Source organism: Scyliorhinus torazame, chromosome 2 (genome assembly GCF_047496885.1).
Source record: "Scyliorhinus torazame isolate Kashiwa2021f chromosome 2, sScyTor2.1, whole genome shotgun sequence".
NCBI lineage: Eukaryota > Metazoa > Chordata > Chondrichthyes > Carcharhiniformes > Scyliorhinidae > Scyliorhinus > Scyliorhinus torazame.
Genome location: NC_092708.1, coordinates 6,133,785 through 6,156,149, shown reverse-complemented (window position 1 = coordinate 6,156,149; position 22,365 = coordinate 6,133,785). Strand labels below are relative to the sequence as shown.

General features: G+C 51.5%; 1 protein-coding gene across 1 annotated transcript in view; it reads right to left on the bottom strand.

Moving 5' to 3' along the window:
- Positions 1 to 22,365, bottom strand: part of LOC140385851 (acid-sensing ion channel 4-A-like) — a 936,074-nt gene that overhangs the window by 126,314 nt on the left and 787,395 nt on the right. The window contains exons 6-8 of the mRNA XM_072468444.1: positions 20,894 to 21,047; positions 19,630 to 19,721; positions 8,797 to 8,876 (exon numbers count right to left, since the gene is read on the bottom strand). Of these exons, the coding sequence (XP_072324545.1) occupies positions 8,797 to 8,876; positions 19,630 to 19,721; positions 20,894 to 21,047 (326 nt within the window). The remainder of the gene's footprint in view (positions 1 to 8,796; positions 8,877 to 19,629; positions 19,722 to 20,893; positions 21,048 to 22,365) is intronic.

Here is a 22,365-nt window from a genome sequence, read left to right as displayed (position 1 = left end):
GCAACTTTTAAATGTTGTCTCGCCAATTCACCTGCTCTATTTAATTGTTCCCTAAAATTTGACACGTAATCCAATAATGTAATTTCCGATTTCTCACTCACCAATTTCTCCTTAATCAATTTAAGTGGTCCTCTTACTTCATGACCAAAAATTAGTTCAAAAGGGCTAAATTTGGTAGACTCATTAGGTGCATCCCTAATTGCAAACAATACGAATGGAATTCCTTTATCCCAATCCTCTGGATAATCTTGACAATACACCCTCAACATTGTCTTTAATGTCTGATGCCACCTTTCTAACGCTCCCTGCGATTCTGGATGGTACACAGTTGATTTAAATTGTTTTATTCATAAGCTATCCATAACTTCTTTGAATAACCTTGAGGTAAAATTTGATCCTTGATCCGATTGTATTTCTATGGGTAGTCCATATCTAGGAAAGAATTTAAGTAATTCCTCCACAATCTTTTTAGCTGTAATATTACATACTGGAATGGCCTCTGAAAACCTAGTAGACACATCCATTACAGTCAAAAGATATTGATTCCCACTTTTTGTTTTAGGAAGCGGTCCTACGCAATCAATTAGGACCCTTGTAAAAGATTCCTCAAATGCTGGAATGAGTATTAAGGTTGCTGGTTTTATCACTGCTTGAGGTTTCCCTATCACTTGACATGTGTGACATGATTGACAAAATTTAACTACATCTTTATGTAGTCCAGGCTAATAAAAATGTTTCTGGATTTTAGCTTGAGTTTTCCTTATTCCCAAATGACCTCCCACTGGTACCTCATGTGCAACTCGCAACACCTCCTTTCTATACCCTACCGGCAATACTACTTGATGAACTTCTGCCCACTTTTCATCCGCTTGCATATGTAAAGGTTTCCATTTTCTCATCAAGACATAATTTTTACGGTAATAACACTCTGGTATACACTCAGATTCCTCTTCCGCGTATGCTTTCTGATACATCCGTTTTATTTCTATAAATGTTTTTGTAACTCCGCCAATTTTCATGAACTAAAAATATCCGCCTCATCCTCCACCTGTTCTTGTTCTTTTTAAACCATCTGATCAAAAATCGTTTCTGATAATTGCACTTCAACTTCACCTTCACTCTTTGATTTCTCCTCTTGTCTTAACCTGTGACTTTGCGACCTTGTTACTACACAATCCGTAAAAATCCCAGGATATTCGTCCTTCAACACTTCTGTTGTCTGATTTTCCACTGGCTGATCAACCACAATAGGCATCACTCCTACCTGCGATCCAGCCGTATCATTACCCAAGATAAACTGTATTCCTGGACAAGATAGTTTCTCTATTACTCCTACTACCACTTCACCACTCTTCACTGTAAATTCAATGATAATCTATGATTAATCTAGGACAAAGGTTCGGCACAACATCGTGGGCCGAAGGGCCTGTTCTGTGCTGTATTTTCTATGTTCTATGTATGTTTCCAACCTTACCTTATATAATGGAACACTACCTTATCCACCTATCAAAATTACTCTGTTTGATCCTTTCAGACTCCATGTATGTTTGACCAAATTATTTCCTTAAATTTCAAAACGTTTGTCTGTAGGCATCAGGCACTAGTTCATATAAGAACATAAGAACTAGGAGCAGGAGTCGGCCATCTGGCCCCTCGAGCCTGCTCCGCCATTCAATGAGATCATGGCTGATCTTTTGTGGACTCAGCTCCACTTTCCGACCCGAACAGCATAACCCTTCATCCCTTTATTCTTCAAAAAACTATCGATCTTTATCTTAAAAACATTTAATGAAGGAGCCTCTACTGCTTCACTGGGCAAGGAATTCCATAGATTCACAACCCTTTGGGTGAAGAAGTTCCTCCTAAACTCCATCCTAAATCTACTTCCCCTTATTTTGAGGCGAGGCCCCTAGTTCTGCTTTCACCCGCCAGTGGAAATAACCTGCCCACATCTATCCTATCTATTCCTTTCATAATTTATATGTTTCTATAAGATCCACCCCCCCCCCCCCCGCATCCTTCTAAATTCCAACGAGTACAGTCCCAGTCGTCTCAACCTCTCCTCATAATCCAACCCCTTCAGGTCTGGGATTAACCGAGTGAATCTCCTCTGCACACCCTCCAGTGCCAGTACGTCCTTTCTCAGGTAAGGAGGCCAAAACTGAACACAATACTCCAGGTGTGGCCTCACTAACACCTTATACAATTGCAGCATAACCTCCCTAGCCTTAAACTCCATCCCTCTAGCAATGAAAGACAAAATTCAATTTGCAATCTTAATCACCTGTTGCACCTGTAAACCAACTTTTTGCGACTCATGCACTAGCACACCCAGGTCTCTCTGCACAGCAGCATGTTTTAATATTTTATCATTTAAATAATAATCCCTTTTGCTGTTATTCCTACCAAAATGGATAACCTCACATTTGTCAACATTGTATTCCATCTGCCAAACCATAGCCCATTCACTTAACCTATCCAAATCCCTCTGCAGACTTCCGGTATCCTCTGCACTTTTTGCTTTACCACTCATCTTAATGTCGTCTGCAAACTTGGACACATTGCCCTTGGTCCCCAACTCCAAATCATCTATGTAAATTTTGAACAACTGTGGGCCCGACACTGATCCCTGAGGGACACCACTAACTACTGATTGCCAACCAGAGAAACACCCATTAATCCCCACTCTTTGCTTTCTATTAATTAACCAATCCTCTATCCATGCTACTACTTTCCCCTTAATGCCATGCATCTTTATCTTATGCAACAACCTTTTGTGTGGCACCTTGTCAAAGGCTTTCTAGAAATCCAGATATACCACATCCATTGGCTCCCCATTATTTACCGCACTGGTAATGTCCTCAAAAAATTCCACTAAATTAGTTAGGCACGACCTGCCCTTTATGAACCCATGCTGTGTCTGCCCAATGGGACAATTTCCATCCAGATGCCTCGCTATTTCTTCCTTGATGATAGATTCAAGCATTTTCCCTACTACCGAAGTTAAGCTCACTGGCCTATAATTACCCGCTTTCGGCCTACCTCCTTCTTTAAACAGTGGTGTCACGTTTGCTAATTTCCAATCCGCCGGGACCACCCCAGAGTCTAGTGAATTTTGGTAAATTATCACTAGTGCATTTGCAATTTCCCTAACCATCTCTTTTAGCACTCTGGGATGCATTCCATCAGGGCCAGGAGACTTGTCTACCTTTAGCCCCATTAGCTTGCCCATCACGACCTCCTTAGTGATAACAATCATCTCAAGGTCCTCACCTGTCATTGCCTCATTTCCATCAGTCACTGGCATGTTATTTGTGTCTTCCACTGTGAAGACCGACCCAAAAAACCTGTTCAGTTCCTCAGCCATTTCCTCATCTCCCATTATTAAATCTCCCTTCTCATCCTCTAAAGGACCAATATTTACCTTAGCCACTCTTTTTTGTTTTATATATTTGTAGAAACTTTTACCATCTGTTTTTATATTCTGAGCAAGTTTACTCTCATAATCTATCTTACACTTTTTTAGTGGCTTTCTGTTGCCCCCTAAAGATTTCCCAGTCCTCTAGTCTCCCACTAACTTTGCCACTTTGTATGCTTTTTCCTTCAATTTGATACTCTCCCTTATTTCCTTAGATTTCCACGGTCGATTTTCCCTCTTTCTACCGTCCTTCCTTTTTGTTGGTATAAACCTTTGCTGAGCACTGTGAAAAATCACTTGGAAGGTTCTCCACTGTTCCTCAACTGTTTCATCATAAAGTCTTTGCTCCCAGTCTACCTTAGCTAGCTCTTCTCTCATCTATTTGTAATCCCTTTTGTTTAAGCACAAAACACTCATGTTTGATTTTACCTTCTCACCCTCCATCTGTATTTTAAATTCCACATATTGTGATTGCTCCTTCTGAGAGGATCCCTAACTCTGAGATCATTAATCAATCCTGTCTCATTACACAGGACCAGATCTAGGACCGCTTGTTTCCTCGTAGGTTCCATTACATACTGTTCTAGGAAACTATCGCAGATACATTCTATAAACTCCTCCTCAAGGCTGCCTTGACCGATCTGGTTAAACCAATCGACATGTAGATTAAAATCCCCCTGATAACTGCTGTACCATTTCTACATGCATCCGTTATTTCTTTGTTTATTGCCTGCCCCTCCATAATGTTACTATTTGGTGGCCTATAGACTACTCCTACCAGTGACTTTTTCGCCTTACTATTCCTGATTTCCACCCAAATGGATTCAACCTTATCCTCCATAGCACCGATGTCATCCCTTGGATATCTAACTCCCAGTCGTGACCATCCTTTAACCATGTTTCAGTAATGGCCACTAAATCATAGTCATTCACGATGATTTGCGCCATCAACTCATTTACCTTATTCCGAATACTACGAGCATTCAGGTAAAGTACACTTATGTTGGCTTTTTTACCTCTGTTTTGAATCTTAACACCTCGATCAGTAACCTCTCGTAAGTTATTTTTCCTCTCAACTTTTCTCCCAATTTTCCTTGTCGTTGAACCCATATCTTCATGTAACAACCTGCCGCGTCGCTTTCCATTTATGTTTTTACTTTCCGTTTTATTCCTTTTAGTATTCCTGGTCCTATTCACTGAGCTCCCCTCAGTCACTGTACCTTGCACTGTCGCCCTTTTTGATTTTTGACTATGGCTTCTCAGCCTTACACTTTCCCCCTGACTGCCTTTTGTTTCTGTCCCTGTTTTACTACCTTCCAACTTCCTGCATCGGTTCCCATCCCCCTGCCACATTAGTTTAAACCCTCCCCTAGCAAAGCTCTAGCAAATAGCCCCCCCCCAGGACATCAGTTCCAGTCCTGCCCAGGTGTAACCCGTCCAGTTTGTACAGGTCCCACCTCCCCCTGAACCGGTCCCAATGCCCCAGGAATCTGAAACCCTCCCCCTGACACCATCCCTTCAGCCACTTATTCATCCAATATATCCTCTCATTTCTACTCTGACTAGCACGTGGCCCCGGTAGTACTCCTGAGATCACTACCTTCGATTTCTTAACTTCCTTCCTAGCTCCCTGTATTCTGCTTTTAGAACCTCATCCCTTTTTTTACCTATGCCGTTTGTACCGATGTGTACCACGACCACTAGCTGTTCACCCTCCCCCCCCCCCAGAATGTCCTGCACCCGCTCCGAGACATCCTTGACCCTAGCACCAGGGAGGCAACACACCATCCTGGAGTCTCGTTTGTGGCTGCAGAAACCCCTGTCTATTCCCCTTACAATTGAATCGCCTATAACTATTGCACTGTTATACTTATCACCCCTTCCCCTCTACAGCAGAACCAACCGCGGTGCCACGAGTTTGGCTGTTGCTGTTTTCCCCTGAGAGGCCAGTCCCCTCAACAGTATCCAAAACGGTATATCTGTTTTTCAGGGGAATGGCCACAGGAGATTCCTGCACTCCCTGCCTCGCTCTCTTGCTCTGTCTGGTGGTCACCCATTCCCTTCCTGCCTGCGGAGTCTGAGCCTGCGGTGTGACCACCTACGTGCTATCCACGATGCTCTCTGACTCGCGGATGCACAGCAGTGTCTCCAGCCGCCGCTCCAGCTCTGAAACTCGAGCTTCCAGGAGCTGCAACTGGAGACACTTCCTGCACACATGCTGACCCTGGGGACTGGAACTGTCCCCAGCCTGCCACATGGAGCAAGAGGAGCAGACCATGCCTTGGAGCTGTCCTGCCATGAATTATTCCTTTAAATTAAACCTTTGGAATTAAACTTTAGAAAGATGTTTTTGTGTCAGATTAAATCCAATCCCCGTGTACTATTTAATTAGATTTTTTTTTAAAGCTGAGTATTTATCCCTCTTGATCTGACAACAAATTAAAAAGTTATTTAATTGAAATTAAAAAAGTTATTTAAATCAAATTAAAAATATTAATTTAAATCAACCCAAAATAGTTATTTCAGTCGAATTAAACATTTAAAAAATAGTAATTCAAATCAACTTAAAAATGCACCCAAGATGGATTTCTGCACCTCCTCATATGTTCCAGATACCTCCTCCGGTAGTGATGCAAACACTTCACTAGCTCTACCTACCAGCTTTGTTTGAATCAGTAACACCCACATGTCCTGTGGCCATTTCATTTGTTTAGCTACCTTCTCAAATGAAATGAAAAAGGCTTTTACCTCCTTCTCGTCAAACCTTGGCAATGCTTGGACATATTTAAATAGATTCCCACCAAGCCTTCTTCTATGATGCTCTTTCTCACTATCCTCATCACTATCATCCAACTGTACGTTTCCCTTTACGTCTGCCAATTTTAACTGACTGTTATGTCTCATGGCCATTTTCTGAAGTTCAAACTCTCTCTCTGGTTCCCTTTCCTCTCTATCTCTTTCTTTTTGTTCTGCTAGGGCTAATCTTTCTTTGTTTCTTTCTTCTCTCTCCTGTTCTTTTCCCCCGAACTGTATCTCCTATCCCTTTCCTTTTCTCTCATTACATATTCAAGCTGCTTTAATTCATTTTCAAATTCAAGTTGCTTAATCTGCAACAGGATATTTGCCATTTCTAATGAGTCAGACTGTATCTCGGGCAACTTTAAATGCTTAGCCACCGCCATAATTACCTCATCTTTTCGCATGTTGTCAGGTAATGTTAACTGCAATGTTTTTGCCAAATCTAACAGTCTGCTTTTAGTCTCTGTCCGTAAGGTACTGCGTGTGACCGCCTCCACCCCCAAAAACTTCTGAGCCTCTGAAAGAGCCATTGTCCACAACACACTCCCTACTTAAACTGAAATACCACACCTGAAAAGCAACCACAAAATGCTCACCCATCACCTTCTTTAAGTTCACTAAGCCAATCCAATAGATAGGCCTTTATCCCCCTCGAGCCCCCAATTTGTTATGGGCCAGGGTTTAGAGAACCCCAAAGTGTATCATGGAGTTCACCTGACCCACAACTTTTAATAGATTGTGGTATGGGGAGCGCACGGCCCACTCTACAGGTGTGGGACAGCAGAAATGGAAAAGTATCTTTTAAAGCAAAACAATGTTTATTCTATGAACTCAAGTTAACCTTTTTAAAACATACAGTGAATATCTTAGCAACCATCAATTCAAATACAACCCCCAAAGAATACAACACTAAGTAAGTGTACAGTTCTGGTCACCTCATTTTAGGAAGGATGTGGAAGCTTTGGAAAAGGTGCAAAGAAGATTTACCAGGATGTTGCCTGGAATGGAGAGTAGGTCTTACGAGGAAGGTTTGAGGGTGCTAGGCCTTTTCTCATTAGAACGGAGAAGGATGAGGGGCGACTTGATAGAGGTTTATAAGGTGATCAGGGGAATAGATAGAGTAGACAGTCAGAGACTTTTTCCCCGGGTGGAACAAACCATTACAAGGGGACATAAATTTAAGGTGAAAGGTGGAAGATATAGGAGGGATATCAGAGGTAGGTTCTTTACCCAGAGAGTAGTGGGGGCATGGAATGCACTGCCTGTGGAAGTAGTTGAGTCGGAAACATTAGGGACCTTCAAGCAGCTATTGGATAGGTACATGGATTACGGTAAAATGATATAGTGTAGATTTATTTGTTCTTAGGGGCGGCACGGTAGCATTGTGGATGGCACAGTTGCTTCACAGCTCTGGGGTCCCGGGTTCGATTCCGGCTTGGGTCGCTGTCTGTGCGGAGTCTGCACGTTCTCCCCGTGTCTGCGTGGGTTTCCTCCGGGTGCTCCGGTTTCCTCCCACGGTCCAGGGATGTGCAGGGTAGGTGGATTGGCCATGGTAGATTGCCCTTAGTGTCCAAAATTGCCCTTGATGTTGGGTGGAGGTGTTGAGTTTGGGTGGGGTGCTCTTTCCAAGAGCCGGTGCAGACTCAGGGGGCCAAATGGCCTCCTTCTGCACTGTAAATTCAATGATAATCTATGATTAATCTAGGACAAAGTTTCGGCACAACATCGTGGGCCGAAGGGCCTGTTCTGTGCTGTATTTTCTATGTTCTATGTTCTATGTTAATCCTTAATAACTTCCCGAACAATATCCAGAAGACAGAAACACCTTTCAACAGAAGCACATTAGGTTAAAGTCTTTACTGTTTTTAGTTTTAAATCACCAGGATAGATTTACAGTTTTTAGATTACAGAGAGATTCAGACACCTTCTGGCTGTGACTGCAGTTATCCAGCTCTGAAAACGAAACTAAAACACATCCTGCAGCAAGCAGCCTAAAACGGAAGTAAAAAGCTGACAGACAGCCCAGCTCCGCCCACTCTCTGACATCACTGCAGTAATATGAGCAGCCAAACATTTCTTAAAGCGACAGTCTCATGACATCACTCACCACCCTGACTTGGAAATATATCACCACTCCTTTACTGTCGCCGGGGCAACATCCTGGAACTCCCTAACAGCATGGTGTGTGTACCTACCCCTCAGGGACTGCAGCGGTTCAAAAAGGCAGCTCACCACCACCTTCTGAAGGGCAACCAGGGATGGGCAATGAATGCTGGTCCCTAACCAGTGACGCCCACACCCGTAAATGAATTAAAAACCCATCTGGGTCACTAATGGCCTTTCGGGAAATCTGCCACCCTTACCCGATCTGGCCTACATGTGACTCCAGACCCACAGCAATGGGGTTAACTCTCTGCTGCCCTCGGAAATGGCCGAGGAAACTACTGAGTCCAGGGGCAACCAGGGAAAGGCAGCAAAAGCTGGCCTCGTCAGACACAACTCACATTCCGGGACCAATGAAACTAGAATGATGCAGTTATAACCGACTGCCAAAGACCGAGAGACAGAGACCGCCTCACCTCATAGATATAGTCAATAATTTCCAGGATGCTGAGCAGACTGGCTCCAATGAATAGGCCCATGTGACCACCGATATCCCCTGGGGGGGAAAGAGACAGAAAGTGAGTAAATCTCAAACAAAATCCATAAATTCACACTCTCTCCCTCCCCCTCCCCCTCCCCCTCCCTCTCCCTCTCCCTGCCCCTCCCCCTCCCTCTCCCCCTCCCTCCCCCTCCCCCTCCCTCTGCCCCTCCCCCTCCCTCTCCCTCCCCCTCCCTCTCCCCCCCTCTCCCCCTCCCTCTCCCCCCCTCTCCCCCTCCCTCTCCCTCTCCCTGCCCCTCCCCCTCCCTCTCCCACCCCCTCCCTCTCCCTGCCCCACCCCTCCCACTCCCTGCCCCTCCCTGCCCCTCCCCTCCCTCTCCCCCTCCCTCTCCCTCTACCTCTCCCCATCTCCTCTCCCTCTCGGTCTCTCCCTCTCCCTCCCTCCCTCTCCCTTGCCCTCTCCCTCTCCCTCCCCCTCCCCCTCCCCCTCTCCCTCTCCCTCTCCCTCTCCCTCTCCCTCTCCCTCTCCCTCTCCCTCCCCCTCCCCTCCCCCTCTCCCTCTCCCTCCCTCTCCCCCTCCCCCTCCCCCTCCCCCTCCCTCGCCCTCTCCCTCCCTCTCCCCTCCCCCTACATCTCCCTCTCCCCCTCCCTCTCCATCTCCCTCTCGCTCTCCCTCCATCTCCCTCTCCCTCCATCTCCCTCACCCTCTTCGTCCTGTCATAATATACACCAGTATATCATGGTGCAGACACACACTGATGGACACACAGTGGGACCAATCAACACACACAACACCGCAGCCAATCACCAGTGAGAGCACACGCACTATAAAGACAGGGGGCATCAGAGTTCCCGCTCATTCGAGTAGCAGCTAGCTGGGAGCACAGAGCTCACAGCCTGCAACACAGACATTCACCATGTGCTGAGTACATCGACTGGTTAGGACATGGAAAAGGTCTTTAGTTAAAGCTAGTATCAGAGTAACCCACAGTCTGAGAATGTTAAACTGTTAATGATTCACTAAAATAATGTTGCACTATTTTAAGTGTTGGTGACCTGTATGTGTTCCACGGATCCAGAACACCCAACACAACATGATACCAGGAGTTGAGGGATATTAGCACTTCTTAGACCTACCTGCAAGTGATCTGCCTTCTGCCAGCATTCCGTCATCCTGCAACGTGGACAACATCAGCCCGCCGCCGCCGCTCCGCATCACCGGCAACCTCGGGGCCAACTGGAAGATATTCAAACAGCACTTCCAGCTCTTCCTCGAAGCCACAGACCGGGAGGGTGCCTCAGACACCAGAAAGATTGCTCTTCTCCTCTCCACGGCCGGGGAACATGCCATCCACACTTTCAATTCTCTCACCTTTGCGGATGATGAAGATAAAACAAAGTTCAAGACGGTCCTCCTCAAGTTTGACACTCACTGCAGCGTAGAGGTGAATGAAAGTTTCGAGCGCTATGTGTTCCAGCAGCGTTTGCAGGGTAAGGATGAACCTTTCCAATCCTTTCTCACGCACCCCCGCATCCTTGCGCAGTCTTGCAGCTACGGGCCCACCTCCGACTCCATGATACGCGACCAGATCGTTTTCGGTGTTCAGTCGGACCCCCTACGTCAGCAGCTCCTCAAAGTAAAGCAGCTCACCCTAGCGACCGCCATCGAGACCCGTGTCTTACACGAAAATGCCACCAGTCGGTATTCCCACATCCAAGCGGCTGAAACGGCGCAGCAAGGTCCCCACGAGGCGGAACGGTTCCAAGTGATTGAGCACCTCCAGGGCCTCAGCTTGGATGAGGGCGGCCATTTCGCGCGCTTCTCGCGGACTCCCGCGCTTGTGCACACCAAACGAGGGGACGGCGACGTGGAGGAACGTAATGCGCAGGCGCGCACCACGCACCGACCGTGGCGCAGCGAACGTGATGATGCCACGACGTGCGGCAACTGTGGCTCCGCCCATTTAAAGTGGCAATGCCCCGCAAAATCTCGACAATGCCTACGATGTGGAAAACTTGGCCACTATGCTGCCCTCTGCCGAGCAGCTCAGCCTGCCAACTCCTATCACTTCAGCCAGCCTCGCAGGAACGTTCGGGCAATTCAACCCACGGTTACCGAGTCCGATTCCGACCTCCAACACAGCAGTGACACCGAGGACCCGAAGGCGCCTTTTCGAGTCGGTGTTGTAACGAAAAACAGGCTGTCCCCGAAGCAAAGACACCAGCCGCTGTCGCTATACAGCATCGATCCAGACGATGAGTGGTGTGCCACCCTGACGGTCATGAGGGAGCATTATCCAATTCCCAAGCGCGAAGAGATCACATGGGAGATGGCTCGCGCCAAGCTCGTCACCAAACTCGACGCCTCGAAAGGATTCTGGCAAATCCAGCTCGACAAATCCAGCAGGAAACTGTACGTTTAATACCCCCTTTGGCAGATACTGTTACAACAGGATGCCGTTTGGGGTCATATCTGCTTTAGAAGTGTTCCACAGGATCATGGAACAAATGATGGAAGGCATTGAAGGTGTTTGTGTCTATGTCGACGACATAATCATTTGGTCCACCACCCCACAGGAGCATGTCAGTCGCCTCCAGCGCGTGTTCAAACGCATTCGGGAGCATGGCCTACGCCTCAACAGAGCCAAATGTTCGTTTGGTCAGACGGAACTCAAGTTCCTTGGGGACCACATCTCCCAGTTGGGTGTGCGGCCGGATGTGGACAAGGTGGCTGCCATCACAGCCATGAAAACGCCAGAGGACAAGAAGGCGGTCCTCCGATTTCTGGGCATGGTCAACTTCCTAGGGACGTTTACCCCTAACCTCGCCTCTCATACCACGGCTCTCAGGAACCTGGTCAGGAAGACAACAGACTTCCAATGGCTCCCTGCCCACGATGGCGAATGTAGAGAACTCAAAACCAAACTCACCACGGCCCTGGTCTTAGCTTTCTTTGATCCAGCAAAGGAGACCAAAATTTTGGCCGATGCCAGTCAATCCGGCATTGGGGCAGTGCTCCTGCAACGCGATGAGGCCTCATCATGGGCCCCCGTTGCATATGCGTCACACGCCATGACACCCACGGAGCAGCGCTACGCGCAGATAGAAAAGGAGTGCCTGGGCCTTCTGACCGGTGTGGTTAAGTTTCACGATTATGTCTACGGACTTCCTCAATTCACCGTCGAGACCGACCATCGCCCGCTGGTCAATATAATACAGAAAGACTTGAACGATATGACGCCTCGCCTCCAGCGTATTCTTCTCAAGCTCCGGCGATACGACTTCCAGCTGGTATACACCCCAGGCAAAGACCTCATCATTGCTGACGCTCTCTCCAGGGCAGCCAACACTCCATGTGACCCAGCGGGATTTGTCTGCCAGGTTGACGCCCATGTGGCATTCGCGGCCTCCAATCTACCTGCCTCGGATGAACGCCTCGTCCAAATTCACCGCGAGACGGCGGCTGACCCCCTCCTACAGCGTGTCATGCGCCACCTAACGGACGGGTGGCTCAAGGGCCAATGCCCTCAGATCTATAACATCAGAGACGATCTGGTGGTATCGATGGTGTTCTCCTGAAGCTGGACCACATTGTCATCCCGCATCGCATGCGCCAGCTCGTCCTGGAACAGCTACACGAGGGCCAACTTGGCGTGGAGAAGTGCCGCCGACGGGCCCCGAGAGGCAGTGTACTGGCCCGGCATTAATGACGACATCGCCAACACAGTGCTCAACTGCCCCACTTGTCAGCGCTTCCAGCCGGCCCAACCACGCGAGACCCTACAGCCCCATGAGTTGGTCACGTCCCCTTGGTCCAAGGTCGGCATCGACCTGTTCCACGCGCTGGGCAGGGACTATGTCCTGATTGTAGACTACTTTTCAAACTACCTGGAGGTGGTACCTTTACACGACATCACATCGTCTGCAGTCATCTGTGCCTGTAAGGACACCTTTGCTCGACACGGCATCCCACTCACTGTGATGTCAGACAATGGCCCCTGCTTCGTGAGCCAGGAATGGTCCAACTTTGCCAGGAGGTACAACTTTGTGCATGTGACATCCAGTCCCCTGTACCCCCAATCCAACGGCAAAGTGGAGAAGGGCGTTCACATCGTCAAACGGCTCCTCTGCAAGGCTGCCGATGCTGGGTCCGATTTCTACCTCGCCTTGCTGGCCTATCACTCGGCCCCACTGTCCACTGGCCTGTCGCCAGCCCAGCTGCTCATGGGTCGCACCCTGAGGACGACGGTGCCGTCCATCCATGTCCCAGACCTCGACCACGTTCCGGTCCTTCGCCGGATGCAGCTGTCTCGTGCACAGCACAAGGCGGCTCATGACTCCCGTGCAGCTGATCTCCCGGCTCTGACCCCAGATGACAACGTCCGTATCCATCTTCCGGATGGTGGCTGGTCTGCAACAGCTGTGGTTCTTCGGCAGGTGGCCCCCCGCTCGGCCCTGGTTCGTCTACTGGATGGCTCCATTCTGCGCCACAATCGATGTGCCCTTCGTCTCGTTCCGCGCTCACTACATGATCCTCTGCCAGTGCCACGCCCTCCTGCTGACCCTGACCTGGGCTATGCAGAGATCCCGGTCACTCTGCATCCTCCTCACTCTGACGCAGTCCAGCCCGCTCCTCAGCCGGCAGCTCCCGACCCACCCTTGAGGCGGTCAACCAGAATTCGTCGCCCACCTCAGGGACTTAATCTGTGAACTTTGTGAACTTATGGACTCTCTGATTTGTTCTGTTCTTCCGTTTAATCGTTCAAGTGGTTTGTATATAGTGTACATCTCGTTATTTGTGTGACACACTGTTTTTCTGCACCAGGCACCTTCCCATGTAAATAGCTTAGTTTCATGTACACAGTCCTGTAAATATTTCGCACACACGTAGTCAGGAACATTCACCATACACTATTTATTGTCACGCAGGTACATTTTTCATAAAGGGGGTGGTGTCATAATATACACCAGTATATCATGGTGCAGACACACACACTGATGGACACACCGTGGGACCAATCAACACACACAACACCGCAGCCAATCACCAGTGAGAGCACACGCACTATAAAGACAGGGGGCATCAGAGTTCCCACTCATTCGAGTAGCAGCTAGCTAGGAGGACAGAGCTTCCTCCCTTCCTCCCCCTCCCTCTCTCCCTCTGCCCCTCCCCCTCCCCCTCTCCCTCTCCCTCTCCCTTCCTCCCCCTTCCTCTCTCCCTCTGCCCCTCCCCCTCCCCCTCCCTCTCCCTCTCCTGTCGTGTTGGGTGTTCTGATGTACAAACGATCCAACGCGGCTGGAGATGGTGCAACTCAATTTTATTAACTACTCAACTGTAACAGCACACTGCTAACTTGGGTACGTGCATTACCAGCTAATCTGTGGACCCTGTCCTGTCACTATCTGGGTGAGGCACTCAGCACATGGTGAATGTCTGGGTGGCAGGCTCTGAGCTCGGTGCTCTGAGCTGGCTGCTGCTGGAATGAGCGGGAACTGTAGTGTCCCCTGTTTTTATGGTGCGTGTGCTCTCACTGGTGATTGGCTGCGATGTGCGTGTGTTGGTTGGTCCCACTGCATGTCCATCAGTGTGTCAGTGTGTGTGTGATTGCACCGTGATATGCTGATCTAAATATCATGACATCCCCCCTTTTCGCAAACAATATGTGCCTACATGATAATAAATAAAGAAGTGTAGTGAGTGCATCTAATCATGTGTGTGCAATATTGATAAGAATATGTACATGTGGCTATACTATGTACACAGGAAATGCCAGGTGCAGAAACTAACTATGTTACACCAAGAACGAAACCAATGTTATTAACAAACAATAACAAAAACTTAAACATTATGGCAAAAAGCGTGAAACTGTGGGTGGGATTCTCCAACCCCCCGCCGGGTCGGAGAATCGCCGGGGGCTGGCGTGAATCCCGCCCCCGCCGGATGCCGAATTCTCCGGCACCGGATATTCGGCGGGGGTGGGAATCGCGCCGCGCCGGTTGGCGGGCCCCCCCCCCGGCGATTCTCCGGCCCGCGATGGGCCGAAGTCCCGCCGCTGTCAACCCAGTCCAGCCGGCGTGGATTGAACCACCTTTGGGACGGCGGGACACGGCGGGCTCCGAGGTCCGAGCGGGGAGCTATCTGTCGGAGAACCTCAGCGGTTGCCGACCAGCCCCCCTCCGGAAGGTGTATGCGGACATTATCTCCAGGCGCCAGGGCAGGAAGATCAGTCGCCCGAGCATCATGAGCCTCCTTGTGTTGCTCACGCTGTTGCTGCATCCGTCGAACAGCCAGAGCATGGTGAATGGGTGGCACAGTGGTCCTGAGGGTGTGACCCATAAGCAGCTGGGCCGGCGATAGGCCCGTGGACAGTGGGGCCGAGCGATAGGCCAGCAAGGCGAGGCAGAAGTCAGATCCTACATCAGCAGCCTTGCAGAGGAGCCTTTTATCGATGTGGACGCCCTTCTCTGCTTTGCCATTCGACTGAAGATGCAGAGGACTGGACGTCACATGTGTGAAGTTGTATGAGCTGGCGAAGGAAGACCATTCCTGACTCGCAAAGCAGGGGCCATTGACATCACGGTGAGCGGAATGCCGTGGCGAGCAAAGGTCTCCTTACAGGCCCGGATAACAGCTGATGACGTGGTGTCGTGCAGGCGTATGACCTCTGGATAGCTGGAAAAGTAGTCGATGATGATGATGTAGTCCTTGCCGAGCGCATGGAACAGGTCCACGCCCACCTTCGACCAGGGGGACGTGACAAACTCATGGGGCTGCAGAGTCTCACGGGGTTGTGCCGGCTGGAAGCGCTGACAGGTGGGGCAATTGAGCACAGTGTTAGCAATGTCCTCACTTATCCCCGGCCAGTGCACAGCCTCTCGGGCCCTCCGCCGGCACTTCTCAACACCGAGATGGCCTTCGTGCAGTTGTTCTAAGACAAGCCTCTGCATGCTGTGTGGGATCACGGTGCGGTCAAGCTTCAGGAGGACACCATCCACGACTGCCAAGTCGTCCAGAACGTTGTAAAACTGTGGGCATTGTCCCTTGAGCCACCCGTCCGCCATGTGGCGCATCACACGTTGCAGAAGGGGCTCGGCCGCAGTCTCACGTCGAATGTGGGCCAGGCGTGCATCAGTGGCCGGTAGATTGGCAGAAGTGAAGGCCACATGTGCGTCGACTTGGCAAACGAACCCCTCATGGTCAGACGGATTGTCGACTGCCCTGGACAGAGCGTCTGCGATGATGAGGTCCTTACCCGGGGTGTAGACAAGTTGGAAGTCGTACCTCCGGAGTTTGAGCAGAATGCGCTGGAGGCGAGAAGTCATATCGTTGAGGCCCTTTTGAATGGTGCCAACCAGCGGGCGATGGTCAGTCTCCACAGTGAACTGGGGAAGGCCATACACATAGTCGTGGAACTTGTCAACGCCAGTCAACAGGCCTAGGCACTCCGCTTCAATCTGCGCATAGCGCTGCTCTGTTGGGATCATGGCCCGTGACGCATAGGCGACTGGGGCCCATGATGAGGCGTCATCCCATTGCAGGAGGACCGCCCCAATGCCGGACTGGGTGGCATCAGTCAAGATCTTCGTCTCCCTTGCAGGATCGGAGAACGCCAGTACCGGGGCGGTGGTCAGCTTGACCTTGAGCTCCTCCCATTCACGCTGGTGGGTGGGAAGCCACTCGGTTTATCCAAAAGAGCATTTGACTCGGTTAAGACGCAGGCGCTGGTCCCGTATCTGTTTAAAGACGCGCTGGAGGCGACTGATGTGCTCCTGCGGTGTGGTGGGCCAAATAATGACGTCGTCCACATAGACGCGCACCCCTTCGATGCCCTCCATCATCTGTTCCATGGTGCGATGGAACACTTCAGAGGCCGATATGATGTCAAATGGCATTCTGTTATAGCAGTATCTACCAAATGGAGTGTTGAAGGTGCACAGCTTCCTGCTGGACTGATCCAGTTGAATCTGCCAAAAGCCTTTTGAGGCATCAAGCTTGGTGAGTATTTTTGCCCGAGCCATCTCGCTCGTGATCTCCTCACGTTTGGGTATGGGGTAGTGTTCCCTCATTATGTTGCGATTTAAGTCTTTCGGGTCAATACAGATCCGGAGCTCGCCGGAAGGCTTCTTGACGCACACCATGGAGCTGACCAATGGAGTCGGCTCCGTGACCCGGGAAAACACTCCTTGGTCCTGAAGGTCCTGCAGCTGCTGCTTGAGGCGGTCCTTGAGGGATGCTGGGACCCTGCGAGGTGCGTGAACTACCGGGGTGGCATCCTGTTTAAGCCGGATTTTGTACGTGTAGGGCAGTTTGCCCATGCCCTCGAAAACATCCTGGTTGTGAGAGAGGATTGAGTTGAGCTGCGCCCTAAAGTCTGTATCTGGTAAATCGGACGTGCCCTCTGGAGAGGGAGAGTGTACACGCCGAACGAGGTGGAGGAGTTTGCACACCTGTGCGCCTAGCAGAGAGTCCTTTGAGGAGCCCACGATTTTGAATGGTAATGTGGCTTTACGTGAGTTGTGCGTCACTTCGAGCTGGCACGACCCCGTGGCGGGGATGACGTTGCCATTATAGTCAACGTGTTGACTGGATGGAAGAATTGCTGGTTTGACCCTCAGGGTCTGGAATGCTGACCATGCGAGGAGATTGGCGGAGGCACCAGTGTCCAGGCGGAATCTGATCTGGGATCGGTTGACCGTCAGGGTGGCACACCACTCGTCGTCCGGATCAATGCTGTGCACTGACAGCAGCTGGTGCATTCGACTCGGGGACAGCTTGTTCTTGTTGATGACAGCGACGCGGAAGGGCTCCCTGTCCTCAGTGTCACTGGTCTGTGTGATGTCGGGATCGGACTCGGTGAACGTGGGTTGAATTGCCCGAACGTTTCTGTGAGGCTGGTTAAATGGGTACGAGTTGGCAGGGTGAGCTGCTCGACAGCAGGCAGCATAGTGGCCAAGCCTGCCACAGCGTAGGCATTGGCGCGCTTTGGCAGGACATTGCCGCTTTAAATGGGCCGCATGTCGTGACGTCAGTGCGTTCGCTGCGCCACCGCGCATGCGCGGTACAGTCTTGTGTAGTGCGCGCCTGCGCATCGCGTTCCTCTGCGACAGCGTCCCCTCTTTTGGCGCGTAGAAGCGCGGGAGGCCTCGGAAAGCGCGTGAAATGGCCGGCCTCCTCCAGGCTGCGGGCCGGGAGGTACTCGATCTTCTGGACCCGCTCCGCCTCGTGGGGCCCCTGACGCGCCGTTTCGGCCGCCTGGATGTGTGAGTACCGGCTGGTGGCGTTCTCATGCAGGACGCAGGTCTCGACGGCAGTCGCCAGGGTGAGTTGCTCGACCCGAAGGAGCTGCTGGCGCAGGGTGTCCGACATGACCCCGAAAACTATCTGGTCGCGTATCATGGAGTCAGAGGTGGTCCCATAGCCGCAGGACTGCGCGAGGATGCGGAGGTGTGTTAAATAAGACTGGAAAGGTTCGTCCTTACCCTGCAGGCGCTGCTGGAATAGGTACCTCTCGAAGCTCTCGTTTACTTCAACGCTGAAGTGTTTGTCGAAATTCAGGAGCACCGTCTTGTATTTGGTTTTGTCCTCGCCGTCCGCGAATGTGAGGGGGTTAAAGATGTGGCTGGCGTGTTGCCCCGCCGTGGAGAGAAGGGCAATCTTCCTGCTGCCGATGCATTCTCGTGTCTGTGGCCTCGAGGAAGAGTTGGAAGCGCTGCTTGAACAGTTTCCAATTGACCCCGAGATTGCCGGCGATTCGGAGCGGCGGCGGCGGGTTGATGTTCTCCACGGTGCAGGACGGCGGATTGCTGAGACGTTGCAGGTAGGTCTCACAGGCGCTGGTTTGGGTCCACTACTGGTACCATGTCGTGTTGGGTGTTCTGATGTACAAACGATCCAACACGGCTGGAGATGGGGTAACTCAATTTTATTAACTACTTAACTGTAACAGCACACTGCTAACTTGGGTACGTGCATTACCAGCTAATCTGTGGACCCTGTCCTGTCACTATCTGGGTGAGGCACTCAGCACATGGTGAGTGTCTGAGTGGCAGGCTCTGAGCTCGGTGCTCTGAGCTGGCTGCTGCTAGAATGAGCGGGATCTGCAGTGCCCCTGTTTTTATAGTGCGTGTGCTCTCACTGGTGATTGGCTGCGATGTTGTGTGTGTGTTGGTTGGTCCAACTCCCTGTCCATCAGTGTGTGTGTGATTGCACCGTGATATGCTGATTTAAATATCATGACATCTCCCTCTCCCCCTCCCCCACCCCCTCCCTCCCTCTCCCTCTCTCCCTCTCCCCCTCCTCACCCTCCCTCACCCTCCCTCTCCCCCTCCCCTTCCCCTCTCCCTCTCCCTCTCCCTCTCCCCCTCCCCCTCTCCCTCTCCCTCTCCCTCTCCCCCACCCTCTCCCCTCCCTCTCCCCCTCCCTCTCCCCCTCCCTGTCCATCTCCCCACTCCCTCTCCCCTTCCCTTTCTGTCTCTCCCCTCCTTCTCCGTCTCCCTCTCCCTCTCCTTCTCTCCCCACCCTCTCTCCCTCTCCTCCTCCCTCTTCTTCCCTCTCCCTCCCTCTCTCTTCCCCTCTCCCTCCCTCTCCCCCTCCTCACCCTCCCTCTCCCTTCCTCTCTCCCTCTCCCTTCCTCTCTCCCTCTCCCTCCCTCTCCCTCTCCCTCCCTCTCCCTCTCCCTCTCCCTCTCTCCCTCTCCGCCACATCGTAACCACTTACCCAGCAGCTCCGCCACATCGTAACCACTTACCCAGCAGCTCCGCCACATCGTAACCACTTACCCAGCAGCCCCGTCACATCGTAACCACTTACCCAGCAGCTCCGCCACATCGTAAGCTTTCTTCTGTTCAATTCTTTCATAATTTAAAGCTTCAAAGTAAATGTCCAGCACAAGGAAATTTTCTCTAGAGGAAGGAAGAGAGGCAGAAAGTCAGGAGACACAGACAGCAGCGGGAAGAGCTGTTGCCTCACATTTGAAGTGATTGGGAGCAGGATTAGGAGGGAGATGAGGACAATGTTTTCACCCAGAGTGTTGTGGGGGTCAGGAACCCGCTGCCTGAAAGGGGAGTGGAGGCAGAAACCCTGGGCGGGATTCTCCCCGAGCCGGCGGGGCGGGGGTTCCGGCGGGAAGGCGTGAACCACTCCGGAATCAGGCCGCCCCAAAGGTGCGGAATCCTCCTTCAGGGGCGATGCCGGCCCCGGAGTGGTTGGTGCCGTGCCGGCTGGCGGGGAAGGGGCTTGGCACCACGCCAACCGGCACTTAAGGGCCTCCGCCAGCCAGCGCGAGTTGGCACATGCGCGGGAACGCCAGCGTGTGCTGGTGTCATTCCAGCACATCCACAGGGGGGTCCATCTCCGCGTCGGCCATCGCCGAGGACCACAGCGGCCGACGCGGAACAAGAGAGTGCCCCCATGGCACACGCCCGCCCCCGGATCGGTGGGCCCCGACCGTGGGCCAGGCCACCATGGAGGCACCCCCCCCCCCCCGGGACCAGATCGCCCTGTGCCCGCCCCCGAGAACCCCGGGGGCCCCCCGCGCCGCCAGGTCCCGCCGGTGAGGACCTACTCTAATTTACGTCGGCGGGACCGGCAAAAAAAACGGGCGGCCACTCGGCCCATCGCGGGCCGGAGAATCGCCACCGACCGGCGCAGCGCGATTCCCACCCACCCCCCCACAAAATCCCCGGCGCCGGAGAATTCAGCAGCCAGCAGGGGAGGGATTCACGCCGCCCCCCGCCCCCCCCGGCGATTCTCCGACCTGGCGGGGTCGGGATTCACGCTACCCCCCCCCCCCCCGCCCCCCCCGGCGATTCTCCGACCCGGCAGGGGGCGAAGTATTCCCCCCCCCCACCCCCCCAACCCATTGAAAAGGGGTCAGGGTTCCACCTCACATTCTGGAAGCTGCAGAGCTGCGGATTAAATGCTGGAAAGTGGGATTCGGCTGGGGGAGGGGGTTTCTCTGTCAGCACAAACACGATCGACCAAGTGGCCTCTTTCTGAGCCGTAAACGTCCCAATGATTCTGGGGATTTCTCTATCCTGACTGTCACCTTTCACACAAAATCAGAAATACTTACTTGATGTTTTGTTCTGAGGTGTTGTACCGCTTGGCCAGAAACTTGGCGGATCCTCTGCTGGGAATCTTCACCATGGACAGTTCCTTGTTGTATCTGGTTACCTTGCAGGGGGTCTCACATTTGCAACTTTGGTTTGATATTGAGACCAGATCATCTGGCGAAGGACAGAACATTGATAATGAACTCTCCTGGCGAAGTGCCAGATACATCATCAAAATCGCAACGACACTCCACGGCAAAATTCAAAAAACATATGCAGTAGATCCCATATCCCCATGTACACTCTCCCCATGTACACTCTCCCCATGTACACTCTCCCCATGTACACTCCCCCATGTACACTCTCCCCATGTACACTCCCCCATGTACACTCCCCCATGTACACTCTCCCCATGTACACTCTCCCCATGTACACTCTCCCCATGTACACTCTCCCCATGTACACTCTCCCCATGTACACTCCCCCGTGTACACTCTCCCCATATACACTCTCCCATGTACACTCTCCCCATGTACACTCTCCCCATGTACACTCTCCGCATGTACACTCCCCCATGTACACTCTCCCCATGTACACCCTCCCCATGTACACCCTCCCCATGTACACTCTCCCCCGTGTACACTCTCCCCATGTACAGTCTCCCCATGTACACTCCCCCATGTACACTCTCCCCATGTACACTCTCCCCTGGTACACTCCCCCGTGTACACTCTCCCCGTGTACACTCTCCCCGTGTACACTCTCCCCGTGTACACTCTCCCTGTGTACACTCTCCCCATGTACACTCTCCCTATGTACACTCTCCCCTTGTACACCCTCCCCATGTACACTCTCCCCATGTACACTCCCCCGTGTACACTCCACCATATACACCCTCCCGGTGGGGGGTCGGAGAATCCCGCCCCTCCTGAATCTTTGAAGGTTACAGGGTACGTTGCAAAGGCTGTTAAGAATACATGGAAGATTGTGGGCTTTATACATAGCAGCCTGTTATGATCCCAGTTGATGTTATAACTGGACAGGGGGATCCAGATTGAAACCCTGGCTCGAAACATCTAACTTTTATATTTTTTTCATCAGTCATGTCAGAGTCACAGGACCATAACAAGGAAGAGGCATTGATTCAACATGTCCAAAGGTGTGAGGGTTACGGGATAGACCACACTAAATTCCCACTTAGTGTCCACGATGTGGGGGTTAGGTTACGGGGATCTGGGGATAGGACGGGGTGGACCGGGGAATGGACTTGGGGGAGGGTGTTCTTTTGGATAGACGGTGCGGAATCGATGGGCTGAATGGCCTCCTTCTGCACTGTAGGGTTTCTGCAGATTCTGTGAGTTCAGAATAATGTGAGGAGATCTAATCGAGGTACATAAGATGATAAAAGGTATTGACAAAGTCAATGTGGAGAGAATGCTTCCTCTAGAATGAGGGGTCACAGTTTTAGGGTAAGGGGGGTAGCAGGTTTAAA